This window comes from Chiloscyllium plagiosum, unplaced genomic scaffold (assembly GCF_037043375.1).
Source record: "Chiloscyllium plagiosum isolate Xiang-an unplaced genomic scaffold, Cpla_swu_hap1 HiC_scaffold_3, whole genome shotgun sequence".
NCBI lineage: Eukaryota > Metazoa > Chordata > Chondrichthyes > Orectolobiformes > Hemiscylliidae > Chiloscyllium > Chiloscyllium plagiosum.
In genome coordinates, this window is record NW_028270141.1 from 57,467,351 (window position 1) to 57,484,053 (window position 16,703).

A 16,703-nucleotide genomic window follows, 5' to 3' on the forward strand; every position below is an offset into this window, starting at 1 on the left:
CTTTACTTAACACTACAGGAAATTTAGCATGGCCAATTCACCTGACCTGCACATCTTTGGACTGTGGGAGGAAACCGGAGCACCCGGAGGAAACCCACGCAGACACGGGGAGAATGTGCAAACTCCACACAGTCAGTCGCCTGAGTCGGGAATTGAACCCGGGTCTCTGGCGCTGTGAGGCAGCAGTGCTAACCACTGTGCCACCGTGCCGCCCACAAAGTTGTGACAGCAAGTTCAATTATAACTTTCAAAATGGGAATTTGACAAATATTTGAAGTGAAGAAATGTACAGTCCATGTGGAAAGGAATTGGATAATTATTTCACACAGTCAGCAAGGGCATAAAGAACTAAAATGTGTTCCTTTTGTGCTTCCTCATTCTGTAAAAGTGCAACTAGGTTTTGAACGGTCAAGTCAGAAGTTACATGTATCAGTATTGGCTTAATTGTAGCATATAGTCTATATCAGTGGAGATATTTCATTGCATTATTGAGAGAGTTCTTTATTATTAAAGAAGGCCATCTTTCAGGAGATGGATTAAATGGAGGCTGTATCTACCTGTAGGAGTGGATCTGAAAGATGCCAGGACACTATGGAATTCTTCTGTGTTGTGCTGTCTAGATTGACTTTGCGATGATATTTCAAAAGGAGCAGGGTAGTTCTGATGGGATGCTCATCAACATTTTCCCTTGACAATACCACCTGAAACAGATCAATTTGTTGATTGTCTTATTGCTACTTTTTGGAACCTCACAACAGCAGGTTCACTGATACATTTTCCGACAGACCCAAATTAACTATACTTCAAAATCATCAATTGGCTCAGAAGGTTTTCCTTTTCACATTATTAATGTAAACATGAATTTTACCTTTTTATGAGAATCTTCTCATCATTCAAATAATAATTAATATAATACGCTCTATTTAAGATGTATACACTTTATGCTCTGATGATCATTTATGTTCAGTGCAAAGCTAATATGCATCTTTATATATTAGAAAACATTTTGAAGGGGTGTACATTCTTTCCAACGCTTTGCTTCTTTTTATCAATAATTGATGATGTAACTGGTGAAATTAACCTGTGGGTTATCACTCATTCAAAGATTAGGAGTAAGGAATATGAATTAATTTTTATTTTTTTAAACTACTACAGCATTCATCACTTCCAACTTTCGGTCTTCAACAACAGGTAACAAGCAAGTGGCTTCTGTGCTAGGGTAATAGCCCATATATTGGTTTTCTTGACCTGTACTCACCCAAAATACAGTCTAACACTGCTGAAATGTCTTGATATGGTCTCGTAATTTTTTGTCTCAAGGTTATCGGCTCTTATTATTGGTCTGTCTATCTCAGATTCAGGGTCGAGTGTGTGTTGCTGGAAAAGCACAGCAGGTGAGGCAGCACCCGAGGAACAGGAGAATTGACATTTCAGGTATAAGCCCTTCATCTAGAAACTAACAACATGTAAAATGAGGATATTCAATACTCTGTAAATGCCCAGCAAGAAGTAAAAATCCCATGTAGTCAAACCTGAGAGTCTGTGCAATTAATGTGAAATCCATGAAGCATTGCCATGTAGTATAGCAATTAGATCCCAGTGGTGGATGCACAAATCTAACGGGGAATCATTGATTTGTTTCTGAATTGTATTTGCTTTGTATTCACCTGCTTTATGTAAGATACAAATGTATGCATGTAGCATTAAGAAACAACCTGTCTTGTCTGAAAAAGGGACCTTTGGTGGGTTGTTTATTTTGAGAATTGATGGATGATTACATACTTTAAACCTTGAAAAATGAAGAATAACCCTTTTATATACTTGTAAATGGTACCCAATTATATGCTTGGAGAAAATTACGTACTTCAGAAGTTTGAAGAAAGCCAGTTTATGTTTCCTTCAGAAATTGCTTTATGGCAGTGACTTTAAATCATTAGCTAGAGACTATGCCTCCTGCAAACAAGCGAAAGCTCCCTATGAAGAAGATTGAAAAACAGGATTTTGATCAACACAAAAAACATTTCAGCAAAACCTGTGGACAGAGACCATTGGGCAGCCTTCTCAGTCAGAGAATCATAGAATTCCTACAGTGTGGAAGCAGTCATCTCCTCTGCCCACAACACCCATTTTTTTTAATGTCATTGTTTCTCTGGATGTGCGTGTAAAAGGAGGAATGCATGGAATGGTGTTACAGTTTTAGCTAGTGGAATTGTATGGCCAGTGAGGTATGACGAGTTCAGAATGAGGATAAGTTCAATAGGCATTATTTGTACTTAACCATACCTTATTTTCTGGCTTTTCATGATTCCTTGAGGTCTGAGTCAGCTAACTTTGAAGGTGAATTGGCCATGCTAAATTGCACATAATGCTAGGTGCATTAGTCAGGGGTAAATATAAGGTAGGGGAATGGGTCTGGGAGAGTTACTGTCCGCAGGGTTAATGTGGATTTGTTGGGCTGATGGGCCTGTTTCCAAACTGTAGGGAATCTAATCTAATCGGTTTCCTTTTGCTGCCAGGGTCCCTGCCCTGGGTGTGATAGCTTCAGGGAACAGGAGCCAATAGAACAGTTTCATCCCTAGTTTGCTTTCCTGTACATGCTTTGCAAGAAATCAAACAGAATGTGGATATAAAGACAAAAGTAAAATTAGTTTGCGCCTTCATTGCTCATTTGGTAAGAGGTCATTGAACCTGGCATTGAACCTGACTGAGGAAAAGAGCAGATTCAGTGAAAGTGATATTTACTTGTTTGTATGCCAAAGTTCATAATTAATCATGTTGGTGATTGCACAAGGTTATGTGGCTTGGTTGTATAATGAGATATGGATGAAATATAGCCAGGAATATTTAATATTTAATGACATTTCTGATACAAATATGCTGGAATGTTAAGAAGGGAACTTGTGGCATTGATTCACTTTTACTTAGAAAATATTCACTGGATGGTTTTAATCTGAATTTATTTGGCTTCAGTTGAGGAATAGAGAGGGAGTTGTTACATGGTAGGTAGTTTTATTGAGTTCCAAACTGTAAGTTGCAGAACAAATACAAAACAGATGTGCCTTGCTGCAGTTGTAGAGGGCCTTGGTGAGACTACACTTGGTGTACTCTGTACAGTTTTCATCTCCTTTTCTGAGGAAGTATGTTATAGGTTACGGTTATGGAGGGTGTGTAGCAAAGGTTTATCAGACTGATTCCTGGGATGACAGGATTACATGAGGAGAGTCTGGATCAATTAGGACGATATTCACTGAGTTTTAGAAAAATGAGGGGATTGGGGGAAATCTCACCTTATGGAAATCTATAAAATTTTAACATGGCAAGACATTGTAAATGCAGAAAGGATGTTCCCAGTGATCTGGGAATCAGAACCAAGGACCACAGTTTTAGAATGTGGAGTAAGCCATTTCGGATTGAGATGAAAAGAAATTTCTTCACTCAGAGTGATGAGTGTATGGAATTTTCTGAAAAGCGTTTGAGGTCAAAACATTAAATGTTTTCACGAAGGAATTAGATATGGAGATCTGATAGTTTCTCACTATCTTGTTCACAGTCCCAAGCTGGTCAACAACCATAAATACAGAAAATAAACAGACACATTCTTTAAACTCCCCATATTGAAGGTAGGGAAACAAATATATTAATTACTATGTTTCTGCTTAACCCCAATATACACGAGTGAAATGTGCTAATAGTAAACCTTTCTCCACACATTTCAATGGAAGGCTATTTGTGTTCTACATAAACAAGGACTTCTTTGTCATCTACATAACAGTATAATAATTGCTTAGTCTTCTCTAAATGCATACTAGGATAAATCAATTAACAGCATACAATTGGATTATCTTCCATAAGTATAACGTGCCAATTTTTTTTATCATTGCATAAAAGAGAACATTTTTTTCTTAGAAATTAATCAGATATCTTTTGCTAGTATATAAAAGGCTTCAGGTCAAGGGTGTGCATGGGCCCCAGTTATACCTGACTCTTTGTGGAGTATGTTCCAGTCCATGTTCGAGACCTAATCCATTCCCCCACTCAACTCTTTCTCTGTTATATTAATGCCATTATCGGTGCTATTTATCCCTCATCCAGGATTGGAAAAGTGTGTCAATTTTGCTTTCAACTTCCACCCCTCTCTCACCTTTACCTGGTCCATCTCTGGCTCCTTTCCATTCCTTGACATCTGTTTCCATTTCAGTGGATAGGCTGACCACCAATATGCACTATAAGCCCACCAACTCCCACAGTTACCTAAACTATATAGCCCTCACACTCTGCTTCCTGTAAAGACTCTTCCATTTTCCCATTTCCTCCATATCCATTGCATCTGTTCTGATGACGACAACTTCAACAAGGGGGCCTCAAAAATGTTCACCTTCTTTCTCAACTTAGTTAAAAGTCACACAACACCAGGTTATAGTCCAACAGTTTTATTTAGAAGCACTACCTTTCGGAGCACTGCTCCTTCATCAGGCAAACAACCACCTGATGAAAGAGCAGCGCTCCAAAAGCTAATGCTTCCAATTAAACCTGTTGAACTATAACCTGGTGTTGTGAGATTTTTAACTCTGTACACCCCAGTCCAATACTGGCATCTCCAAATCATGACTTCCTCAAAATTCCCCAGCATCGTAGTTGACAGGATTCACAGATGTGTCGGACATATATTCCGCACTTTTGGCTCTCACACCATCTCTTCCCTCCCACAACAATGATAGGGCACCCCTTGTCCTTGCCTACCATCCAATATGGATCCACATCCAGAGGATCATTAGCTGCAAATTCTTCCACTTCCAGTGAGATGCAACCACCAGACACTTATTCCGTCCCCACCCTGTCAACCTTGTTCAGGGACCATTCTCTCTGGGACATCCTGGTTCACTCTTCATTAGTTCTCACTTCAACCCACAGCCCCACAATACCTTCCCCTCTAATCGCAGAAATTGTAAAACCTGCCCATTTACTTCCTCCCTCCAACGCCTCAAGCACACCTTCCAGGAGAAGCAGTGCTTTACCTGCACTTCACTCAACCTATTCTACTGTATTTGCTACTTATAAGATGGTCTCCTCTATATTGGAGAAATGAAGCACCGACTAGGTGATTACTTTGCAGAACATTTACAATCTGTCCACTAAAAAGACCCTAAGCTTCCAATTGCCTGCCACTTCAACATACCACAGTGTCCTGCGGTCAAAATCTCTGTCTCAGACTTGCTGCAGTACTCCATTAAAGCTCAGAACAAGCTGAAAGAACAACAACTCATTTTCAGCTTGGAAATTCTGCAGCATTTTGGACTTAATATCGAGTTCAACAATTTTAAGGCTTGAGTCTCTTTTTCTCATGTTCTTACTGCAAATTCCCATGCCTGGCCTTGTCATCACATGGGCTGCTACCATACACAACCCATTGCCAGCAACTAATAGTCCCCATTCATTCCCGCGACTGACTTTTACCCACTCTTTTGTCTGTACAACTAGTTTTCTTTCATTTTGGGCTCTATCTCCACGTACCTTTTCCTCTTTCCCCTCCTCTCACCCCATTGTCTGCTCAAATACCAAAATTTCCTGGCTACCATTAGTTCTGAAGAAGGGTCACTGGACCCGAAGTATTAAGTCTGATTTCTCTCAATAGATGCTGCCTGACCTGAGTTTTTCCAGCAATTTCTGTTTTTGTATATAAAAAGGGTTATTTTTCATTTATCATGGGTTAAAAATGTAATGTTAAAAAAACACATCCCTCCTCCTTTTTGCAGAAAGGATGTATAAGTTTTTTATGTGCTACATGTATACATTTATGTATAAACCTTACATAAGGCAGGTAAATACAAAGCAGATACAACTCAGAAACAAGTCAATTATTCCTTTTTGATTCGAGCCTGTACAAAACTGGAATCTAAGAATGGATGGGTTTTACACAGTTTCCCAGGTGTGACCATATGGGATTTTTACTTTTTCTCCACATCTTTACCAGGCCCTCAGAAGATATTGGTTATCTTCATCTTTCATATTATTATTTATTGCTAATAGCATGTTAATGTGCATCCAGCCTCACATTACCTTTTTACTTCATCTTTGTGCCCACACCTTTGAACAGTAATTCTGTTCTCACTGCACTGACATTTTTAACTGTCTCCAAAACTCCCTCGCTAGATGGACTCCTCCCTCTTCCTATTACCTCTTCTTGATTTTTGTTGAGAACCGTTGACATGATATGTCTTAATTTCTCTGCTGCCCTCACCCACTCTAATTTGTCTTTTGTTTTTGTTCATGGGGTGATAGCTTTGCTGGCAAGAACAGCATTTAATACCCATCCCTAATTGCTCAGAGGACAGTTAAGAGTCAACCACATTGCAGTGAATTTGGACTGACATGTAGGCCAGACCAGGTAAAGATGGGAGCTTCCTTCCCTAAAGGACATTAGTGAATCAGATGTCTTTTTTTCAACAATTGTTAATGGGTTCATGGCTATTAGGCTCTTAATTCCAGATTTTTATTTTTTTGTTTTCAAATTTACTGTAGCAGGATTCATCCAAGGTCACTCCAGCAATAGTGTCACCAGGCCATCACCTCCCCTCATCTGAACTTCGTCTCCATCTCAACCTGCTGCTGTCCAATTCCTCCGATACTAACCTGACTTTCTTATCAAAGCTGCCAACAAATTTGGTGCCATTGTCATCTAGCATGCTGACCTCTCCCTGTTTAGAGACTGAGTGCCAACTGTGACATTTTCTTCTTTCTCCTCACCGGATCATGGCCTCACCACTGAACATCAGGCTGTAGTTTACATAGCTGTCATTAACTTCATCTTCTCTGGAGATCTCCATTCCATAGCTTTCCATCTCATCACCTCAACCTCGATTCTACCTCTCACCAGCAGACCCATTGTTTCAAACTGTTCCTGTCCTACTGAACTTATAGCTTCCGGTTGACTCTATTTTACTTCCTGTTGTTCAGTCTCTTCCCACTTGCATTCTTGATTCTTCTGATAATTTTGGAATTGACATAAACTATCAGTTTTCTGGTGCTTGCCACTTTCTGTTCACCATGGCTGTGCATATATAGTGGGTGGACGGTGGCAGGTGGGCGGCACGGTGGCACAGTGGTTAGCACTGCTGCCTCACAGCGCCAGAGACCCGGGTTCAATTCCCGACTCAGGCGGCTGACTGTGTGGAGTTTGCACGTTCTCCCCATGTCTGCGTGGGTTTCCTCCGGGTTCTCCGGTTTCCTCCCACAGTCCAAAGATGTGCAGGCCAGGTGAATTGGCCATGCTAAATTGCCCGTAGTGTTAGGTAAAGGGGTAAATGTAGGGGAATGGGTGGGTTGCGATTCGGCGGGTCGGTGTGGACTTGTTGGGCCGAAGGGCCTGTTTCCACACTAAGTAATCTAATCTAATCTAATATATCTATCCTGGATCTGGTGGTCTGAAGGCTCTCTGCATCTTCCTTGAAACGAGGTCTGCGCAGTGTCCATCCACCATTACTTCCTTTGTCTGGCTGGATTATTAAGCTTCACATGATCAGGAAGCAGAGGTCACATCTAGAGTGACACATAGCCTGAGTGAGGAGATAGTTTGGAGAATTGAGGCAATGTGGGAAGTTGGTACAGAAGGGAAGAGGTACTGTTTGCTTGTTTTTTTTGTGTTGTAAATAGTTTATAAGGACTTTTTTAAAAAAATGGATAAATTGAAGACCAGCGCCAGGGACTAGGCACAAAAGAGTCACATCACAGGTAAACCGTAAGTTTGTTGATTTGTGATAAATTTGACTAAGTTAGGCTTAAGCTTTAAAATGACAGGAGATCTCAGACCTGTGTTATACTACTCTTGCTCAATGTGGGAGTCCAAGGACATGGCTAATGTCCCTGACGCCTTCATGTGCAGGAAGTGTGTCCAGCTACAGCTCTCGTTAGATTGCATGATGGCTCTGGAGCTGCAGATGGACTCACTTTGGAGCTGATGGCACGTTTAGTAAATTGGTCACACTGCAGATTAGAATTGCTGAGGGAGAACGAGAATAAGTGACCAAAAGGCGGAGAAAGCAGGAAGGCAGTTCAGATATCCCCTGCAGTCATCTCCCTCCAAACATGTATACTGTTATGAATACTGTTGGGGGAGACAGCGGTAACCAAGTACAGGGCACCGTGGCTGGTTTTTACTGTACAGAATGGCAGGAAAAAGAGTGAAAGGGCTATAGTCAAAAGGGATACATTTTTAAGTGGAGTAGATAGGCATTTCTGTGATCGAAAACAATACTTCTCAATGGTACGTTGCCTCCCAGGTGCACGGGTCAGAGCATTCTGAAGCGGGAAGGTAAACAGCCAGTTGTCGTGGTGCATATAGGCACCAGTGATATAGGTAAAAAATGGGATGAGGTCCTACAAGCAGAGTTTGGGGAATTAGGAGCCAAGTTAAAAAGTAGGACCTCAGAGGTAGTAATCTCAGCATAGTTCCCAGTGCCACGTGCTAGTCAGAGTAGAAATGAACGAATAGGCAGGATGAATGTGTGGCTGGAGACATGGTGCAGAAGGGAGGGGTTCAGATCTTTGGGACATTGGGACCAGTTCTGTGGGAGGTGGGACTTTTACAAATTGGATGGTCTACACCTGGGCTGGACTGGACCCAATGTCCTTGGGGGTGCTCTTGCTAATGCTGTTGGTGAGGATGGCAACTAAATGAGGAAGTTAGTGGACAGTAAGGAGGTAGTAACTAAAGTAAGGAACTAGCTAATGAAGTCAGCGTGACTAAGGGTAAGAGTAGATAGGGAGCAGATGATGACCACAAAGGGACTGGTGGTCTGAGGTGCATTTGTTTTAATGCAAGAAGTGTAGTAGATAAGGCAATTAAATTAGGGCTTGGATTAATACCTGGGAGTATAATGTTATTGTTATTACTGAGACTTGGTTGAGGGAATGGCATGACTGGCAACTAAATATCCCAGGAAATCGATGCTTCAGGCAGGATAGAGAGGGAGGTAAAAGGGGTAGAGGAGTTGCATTACTGGTCAGAGAGGGTACTACAGGCCTCCTAAAAGCAAGCGTAAGATCGAGGTACAAATATGGAAACAGATTATGGAAAGATGTAGGAGCAACAGGGTGGTGGTGATAGGAGATTTTAGTTTTCCCAACATTGACTGGGATTCACTTAGTGTTAGAGGTCTAGATAGAGCAGAATTTGTAAGGAGCATCCAGCTGGGTGTTCTAAAGCAATATGTAAATTGTCCAATTGGGAAGGGGCTATAGTGGACCTGGTGTTGGGACATGAGACCAGCCGGGTGGTTGAAGATTCAGTAGGGGATTACTTTGGGAATAGTGTTAGGATACTCATGGGCAAAGACGAGAGTAGTCCTAAAGGAAAAGTGCTAAACTGGGGGAAGACCAACTATAACAAAATTAGGCAGGAGCTAGGGAATGAGGATTGGGAGCAGCTGTTTGAAGGTAAATCCACATTTGATACATGGGAGGCTTTTAAAGAAAGCTTAGCACTGCTGCCTCACAGCGCCAGAGACCCAGATTCAATTCCCGCCTCAGGCGACTGACTGTGTGGAGTTTGCACGTTCTCCCCGTGTCTGCGTGGGTTTCCTCCGGGTGCTCCGGTTTCCTCCCACATCACAAAGATGTGCAGGGTCAGGTGAATTGGCCATGCTAAATTGTCCATAGTGTTAGGTAAAGGATAAATGTAGGGGTATGGGTGGGTTTCGCTTCGGCGGGTCGGTGTGGACTTGTTGGGCCGAAGGGCCTGTTTCTACACTGTAATCTAATCTAATCTAATCTTAATTCGAGTGCAGGAGAGACATGTTCCTATGAAAATGAAGGATAGAAATGGCAAGATTAGGGAACCATGGATGACAGGTGAAATTGAGAGACTGGCTAAGAAGAAAAAGGAAGTATACATAAGGTCTTAAGTGGCTGAAGACAGACAAAGCTTTCGAAGATTATCAGGAATGTAGGACCAATCTGAAACAAATTAAGAGGACTAAAAGGAGTCATGATATCCATTTAGTAAAGAGGGTTAAGGAAAATCCCAAAGCTTTTTATTCATATTCAAGGAGCAAGAGGGTAATTAGAGAAAGAGTTGGCCCACTTTTTTAAGAATAAAACGTACTTTGCATCAGTATTCACTGAGGAGAGAGACATGGCAGATGTTGAGGTTATGGATAGATGTTTTATTACTCTAGGTCAAGTCAGCATAAGGAGAGAGGAAATGTTGAGTATCCTAAAAAGCGTTAAGGTGGACATGTCCCCAGGTCCAGATGGGATCTATCCTAGGTTACTGAGGGAAACGAGGGAGGAAATAGCTGGGACCTTAACAGATATCTTTGCAGCATCCTTGAACATGGGTGAGGTCCCAGAGGACTGGAGAATTGCTAATGTTGTCCCCTTGTTTAAGAAGGGTAGCAGGGATAATCCAGGTAATTATAGACCCCTGATATTGACATCAGTGGTAGGCAAGCTGCTGGAGAAGAATCTCATGGAGAGGATCTATTATCATTTGGAAGAAAATGAGCTTATCAGTGATAGGCAGCATGGTTTTGTGTAGGGAAGGTCACGTCTTACCAGCTTAATAGAATTCTTTGTTGAAGTGACAAAGTTGATTAATGAAGGAAGGCTGTCGATGTCATGTACATGGACTTCATTAAGGCATTTGATAAGGTTCCCAATGGTAGGCTGATAGAGAAAATGAAGTTGTGTGGGGTTCAGGGTGTTAACAGCTAGAAGGATGAAGAACTGGCTGGGCAACAGGAGACAGAGAGTAGTAATGGAAGGGGGGTTTTCAAAATGGATAACTATGACCATTGGTTCCATGACCACAAGGATCCATGTTAGGACCACTATTGTTTGTGATAAACATAAATGATCTGGAGGAAGGTATAGGTGGAGGTATAATCAAGCAAGTTTGCAGATGACACTAAGATTGGTGGAGTAGCACATAGTGAAGGGGACTGTCAGAGAATGCAGCAGAATATAGATAGATTGGAGAGTTGGCAGAGTAATGGCAGATGGAGTTCAATCCAGGCAAATGCGAGATGATGCATTTTGGGAGATCCAATTCAAGAGCAAATTATACAGTAAATGGAGAAGGCCTGAGGAAAATTGATGTACAGGGTATTCAGGTCTATTGTACCCTGAAGGTGGCAACACAGGTCAATAAAGTGTTCAAGAAGGCACATAGTATCCTTTCCTTCATCAGACAGGGTATTGAGTTCAAGAGCTGACAGGTCCTGTTACAGTTGTATAAGACTTTGCTTCGGCCACATTTGGAATATTGCATACAGTTAGAAGAATACAGCGCAGTACAGGCCCTTCAGCCCTCGATGTGGTCACCATATTACCAAAAGGATGTGGATGCTTTGGAGAGGCTGCAGAGGAGCTCCACCAGGATATGCCTGGTATGGAGGGCACTAGCAATGAGGAGAGGTTGAGTAGGTTAGGATTATTTTCATTAGAAAGACAGGTTGAGTGGGGGGACCTGGTTGACATCTACAAAATATGAGAGGGATAGGCAGGGTGAATAGCAAGAAACTTTTTCCCCAGAGTTGGGGGCTCAATTACTGGAGTCGTGAGTTCAAAGTGAGAGGGGAAAAGTTTAAGGGAGGTATGTGTGGGAAGTTCTTTACATAGAGGGTGGTGGGTGCCTGGAATGTATTGCCAGCGGAGGTGGTAGAGGCAGGCATAATAGCATCATTTAAAATGTGTCTAGACAGATAAATGAATGGGCAGGGAGCAGAGGGACACAGATCCTTAGAAAATAGGTGACAGATTTAGATAGAAGAACTGGATCAGCACAGGCTTGGAGGGCCAAAGGGCCTGTTCCTGTTCTGTAGTTTTCTTTGTTCTATCTATTAGAGGTTATCTTCAGATTGAAGGTAAATAGGGAAAAATTTACAGGCTACAAACTAAAAGACCAGAATGAAATTATTAAAAATCAAATTAAGAATTACGTAATTAAAATAGAATTGACAGACTAGGCTTTGTGTTGTAAGTGCATGATGTGAGAGCTGATGGACCCCATTGTGTTTCATAATGACCACATTTAAAGCAAGTCTTGGATGCTTGAGAAACTCCATCTCAGAATTTTTGAACTTGAGTCTGAACACTGCACCACATCAGTGAGGGAGAGAGTTACCTGAACACTGTTTTTCAGGAGGCAGCTACACCCCTCGACTGCCTCGAGTTTGGTCAGTGGCCAGGGACAGGAGTGTGAGACTAACGATGAGGCAGGTAGAGGAATCCAGGAGTTCGGAGGAAGCCTTAGCCCTTGCGTTTGTTGATCAGATTTAAGATTTTTGGTCCCTTTGTGGACGAGAGCAAAACTGTAGGATTGATGAGCAAGTTGAACATTGCACCATAGTTGGAATTATGTATAGGCTTCCAAACAGTAGTCAGGAGCTCGGGTGCAAGTTACACCAGGAGATACAAAAGTTGTGTAGGAAAGACAAAGTTACAGTAATCATGCATTCAATATGCAAACTGAGAAGGTCAGGTTAGTAATGGACCTCAAGAAAAGGAGTTTGTGGAATGTCTATGAGGTGGCTTTTTGGAGGAGCTTGTGGTGGAGTCCACTAGGGAAGAGGCAATATTGGATTTAGTGTTGTGCACTGAGGCAGATTTGATAAGGGAGTTTCAGGTGAAGGAATCCTTAGGAGATAGGAGTCCTTAGGAGTCCTTAGGAGTCCAAAGATGTGCAGGGTCAGGTGAATTGGCCATGCTAAATTGTCCATAGTGTTAAGTAAGGGGTAAATGTAGGGGTATGGGTGGGTTGCGCTTCGGCGGGTCGGTGTGGACTTGTTGGGCCGAAGGGCCTGTTTCCACACTGTAATCTAATCTAATCTAATCTAATCTAAAATAGTAATCATAACATGATTGAATTTACTCTATAATTTGAGAGGGAGAAGATAGAATCAGTGGTAACTGTATTACAGTTGAATAAAGGCAACTTCAGAGGCATGTTGGAGGAGCTGGGTAGATTGACTTGGAGAGAAGCCCAGCAGGAAACACCGTGGAAAAGCAACAGCCGGAATTTCTGGGAGTAATTCAGGAGACACAGCAGAGATTCATCCCAGGGAAAAAGAAGCATGGTACAGGGAGGATGAAGCAACCATGGATGACTAGGGAAGTCAGGGATAGCATAAAAGCTAAAAGAAAAAGCATATAATGTGGTGAAGAGCAATGGGAAACCAAAGGATTGGGTAACTTACGAAGACCAACAAAAAAAAGGAAGAAGATTAAATATGAGGGTAAGCTAGCCACTTTTATTAAGGAAGACTGTAAGAGTTTCTTTAGATATATAAAGGGCAAAAAAAAGGCAAAAGTGGACATTGGGCTATTGGAAAATGACACTGCAGAGGTAGTGGTGGGAAGAAGAAAATGACTGAGGAACTATATCATTACTTTGTGTTAGACTTCACAGTGGAAGATTTGTAATTTCCCAAAAATTCAAGAGAGTGAGGGGGCAGAGCTAGTATGATGGCCATCACCAAGGAGAATGGGGCTTGAAGGTCACCAGAACACCCCAGAGTTCTAAGGGAGGTAACTGAAGAGATAATGGAGGCATTACTGGTGATCTTTGAGGAATAACTAGAATCAGGGAGGGTCCCAGAGGACTGGAAAGTAACTAAAATGCCACCCCCCTTTAAAAAACGATTAGGGCAAAACATGGAAAATTACAGACAAATTAGCCTGATCTCGGTTGTGGGTAAGATCCTGGAATTCATTGTGAAGGATGAGATTTCTGAATACTTGGAGATATATGTAAAATAGAATCAAGTCAGCATGGATTCATCAAGGTGTGATCATGCCTGACAAATCTGCTCAAATTCTTTGAGGAAGTAACGAGAATTTTACACCAAGGAGAGCCAATGGATATTATCTACTTGAACTTCAAGAAGGCCTTTGACAAGGTGCCGCATAGGAGACAACGAGTAAGATAAGGCCTGTGGTGTTAGAGGCAAGATGTGAGCATGGATAGAAGCTTGGTTATCTGGCAGGAAGCAGAGAGATGAAAGGGTCCTTCTCAGGATCATAGCTGGTGACAAGTGGTGCTCCACAAGGCTCATTGTTGGGACCATAACTTTTCACTTTATACATTAACAATCTAGAAGAAGGAACTGAGGGCATTCTAGCTAAGTTTGCAGATGATACAAAGATAGGTAGAGGGACAGGTAGCGTTGGACAGAGAGTGGGCAAAGAAATGGTAGATGGAGTACAACGTGGGATAGTATGCGATCATGCACTTTGGTAGAAAGAGTGGAGGCATGGACTGTTTTCTTAATTGGGGAGAAAATTCAGATGTATGAAGTGCAAAGGGACTTAGGAGTTCTAGTCCAGGTTTCTCTCAAGTTAAACTTGCAGGTTGAGTCAATAGTTAGGAAGACAAATGCAATGATGGCATTTATTTTGGAAGGAGGAACTTGGATTGGGAGGGGAAAGATCCAGTTGTCGTGGCCCATGTGGGAATCAATGATATAGATAGAAAGAGGAAGGAGGCTTGGTCAGAATTTAAGAGCAGCTACAGGCTAAGTTAAAAAGTAGAAGCAAAAAGGTAATAGCCTCTGAATCACTACCTGAGCCGCAAGCAAATTGGCATAGGGTGAACAAGATTAAAAAGAGGCAAAAGCGTGACTCAAAGATTGGTGTGGGTGACAGTGATTCAAATTCATGTGATGTTGGCACCTGTACTGGGAGAAGAGGAAGCTGTTTTGATGGAATGGCTTCATCCGAATCATTTATATAAATGCCAAAAAGCAGTGGACCCACAACGACACTGCTGTTTACAGGGCTCCAGGTCTTCACCACCACCCTCTACCTCGTACCCTCAAGCCACTTTTGTATTTAGATGGATTACATGTGTCTAACCCAGCTAACCAATCTACCATGTGGAACTTGGCAAATGCCTTGCTGAATTCCATCGCTCTGCCTTCATCAATCTTCTTTGTCACTCTTCAAAAGACTCAGTCAAGTTAGTGAACCACAATTCCCCACATGCAAAACCATGTTGACTATCCTTAATCAGTCCTTGTCTTTCCAAATACATGTAAATCCTTTCCGTCAGAATCCTCTCCAATAATTTACCTACCAGTGACGTCAGGCTCACTGGTCTATAATTCCCTGGCTTTTCCTTGTCACTTTTCTTAAATATTAACACCACATTAGCCACCCTCCTGTCTTCCAGTACCTCAACCATGACAAAACTATCTCAACAAGAGGCCAAGTAATCCCTTCTCTAGCTTCTCACAATGTTCTGGGATACACCTGATTCCAGGGATTTTTCCACCTTTATGCATTTTAAGACATCCAGCACCACCACCTCTGCATTATAGACATTTTTCAAGATATTCAAGTTTGTTTCTCTAAGTGTTCTAGCTTCCATATCCTTGTCCATGGTAAATATTGACAAAATGCTTATTTAGTCTCTCACCAATTTCCTACGATTCTACACATAGATGGCCTTGTTGATCTTTAAGGGGACTTATTCTCTTCCTCGTTACTCTTCTGCAGTCAATGTATTTGTATAATCTCTTTGGATTCTCTTTAACCCTAGTTGCCAAAGCTAGCTCCTGTCCTCTTTTTGCACTCCGGATTTCTTTCTTGAGTGTACGCCTACTGCTCTTATACACCTCAAGGCATTCACTCGATCCCAGCTGTCTAAGATCAGTGTGGATCTCCAATCATCCAGCGTTCCCAATACCAACTCGCCTTGCCCTTCACACAAATAGAAACATACTGCTTCCAGACTCCCATTGTATCATTTTTGAGGGTCTCCCACTTTCAAAAGTTGATGGGGAGAGGCTGTTCGCAAGTAAAGGGGAGGTTTGAAAGTTCTTGCTAATGCCGTCAGAATTGGCCTTCGTCCAATTTAGAACTTAAACTTTTAGATTAGGTCTATCTTTTTCCATCATTATTTTAAGCTGATAGAATTATGGTTGCTGGGTCCAAAGTGCTCCCCCACTGACACCTCAGTCATTTGCCTGACTTATTTTCCAAGAGAAGATCAAGTTTTGCTCCTTCTCTGGTAGGTTTAACCATATACCAAATAAGAAAATTCTCTTGTGCATACTTAACAAATACCTCTTCATCCAAGCCCTTAACACTATGGCAGTCCTTGTCTATGTATGGAAAGTTAAAATCCACTACCATTACAACCCTATCATTCTTACAGATATCAGATATCTCCTTTCAAATGTGTTTCTCAATGTCCCAGTAACTATTGAGGGGCCTATAGTACAATCCCAATAAAGTGTTCATCCCTTTCTTATCTTTCAGTTCCACCCAAATAACCTCACTGGATATAACCTTTGGAATATTCTCCCCAAGTGCAGCCGTAATGTTATTGCTAACCAAAAATGGCACTGCCCCTCCTCTGTTGCTTCCCCCTGCCTTTCTATGTTTCCTATAGCAAATATACCTTGGAACATGAAGCTGTCAGTCTTGAGCCAGTTTCTGTAATAGCTATGATATCCCAGTCCCATGTTCCCAACAATGCTCTGAGTTCAAGTGCTTTACTCAACAGGCTTCTTGCATTGAAGTAAATGCAATTTAACTCATTAGTCTTTTCTGCCTTGCTCTTGCCCGTACCTGACTATTTAACTTGCTCCTCTTTTCAATTGTACCAGACTCAGATTTCTCTTTTCTCCCTATGTCTTCAGCTCTCAATGCCTGCCACCCCCAAGCCCACCTGCCATTTCCCCCACACCCCCCACCAAATGCGC

At 41.9% G+C, this 16,703-nt stretch overlaps 1 protein-coding gene across 20 annotated transcripts in view; it reads left to right on the top strand.

The window, feature by feature from the left end:
* rims1a (regulating synaptic membrane exocytosis 1a) overlaps positions 1-16,703 on the top strand; it is an 857,383-nt gene that overhangs the window by 485,935 nt on the left and 354,745 nt on the right. Inside the window, exon 2 of one of the 20 annotated variants that reach the window (XM_087979691.1) lies at positions 1,356-1,434. The exons of the other annotated variants lie outside the window; for them this stretch is intronic. Coding sequence (XP_087835817.1) covers positions 1,356-1,434 — 79 coding nt within the window. The remainder of the gene's footprint in view (positions 1-1,355; positions 1,435-16,703) is intronic. 20 annotated transcript variants of the gene reach the window in all.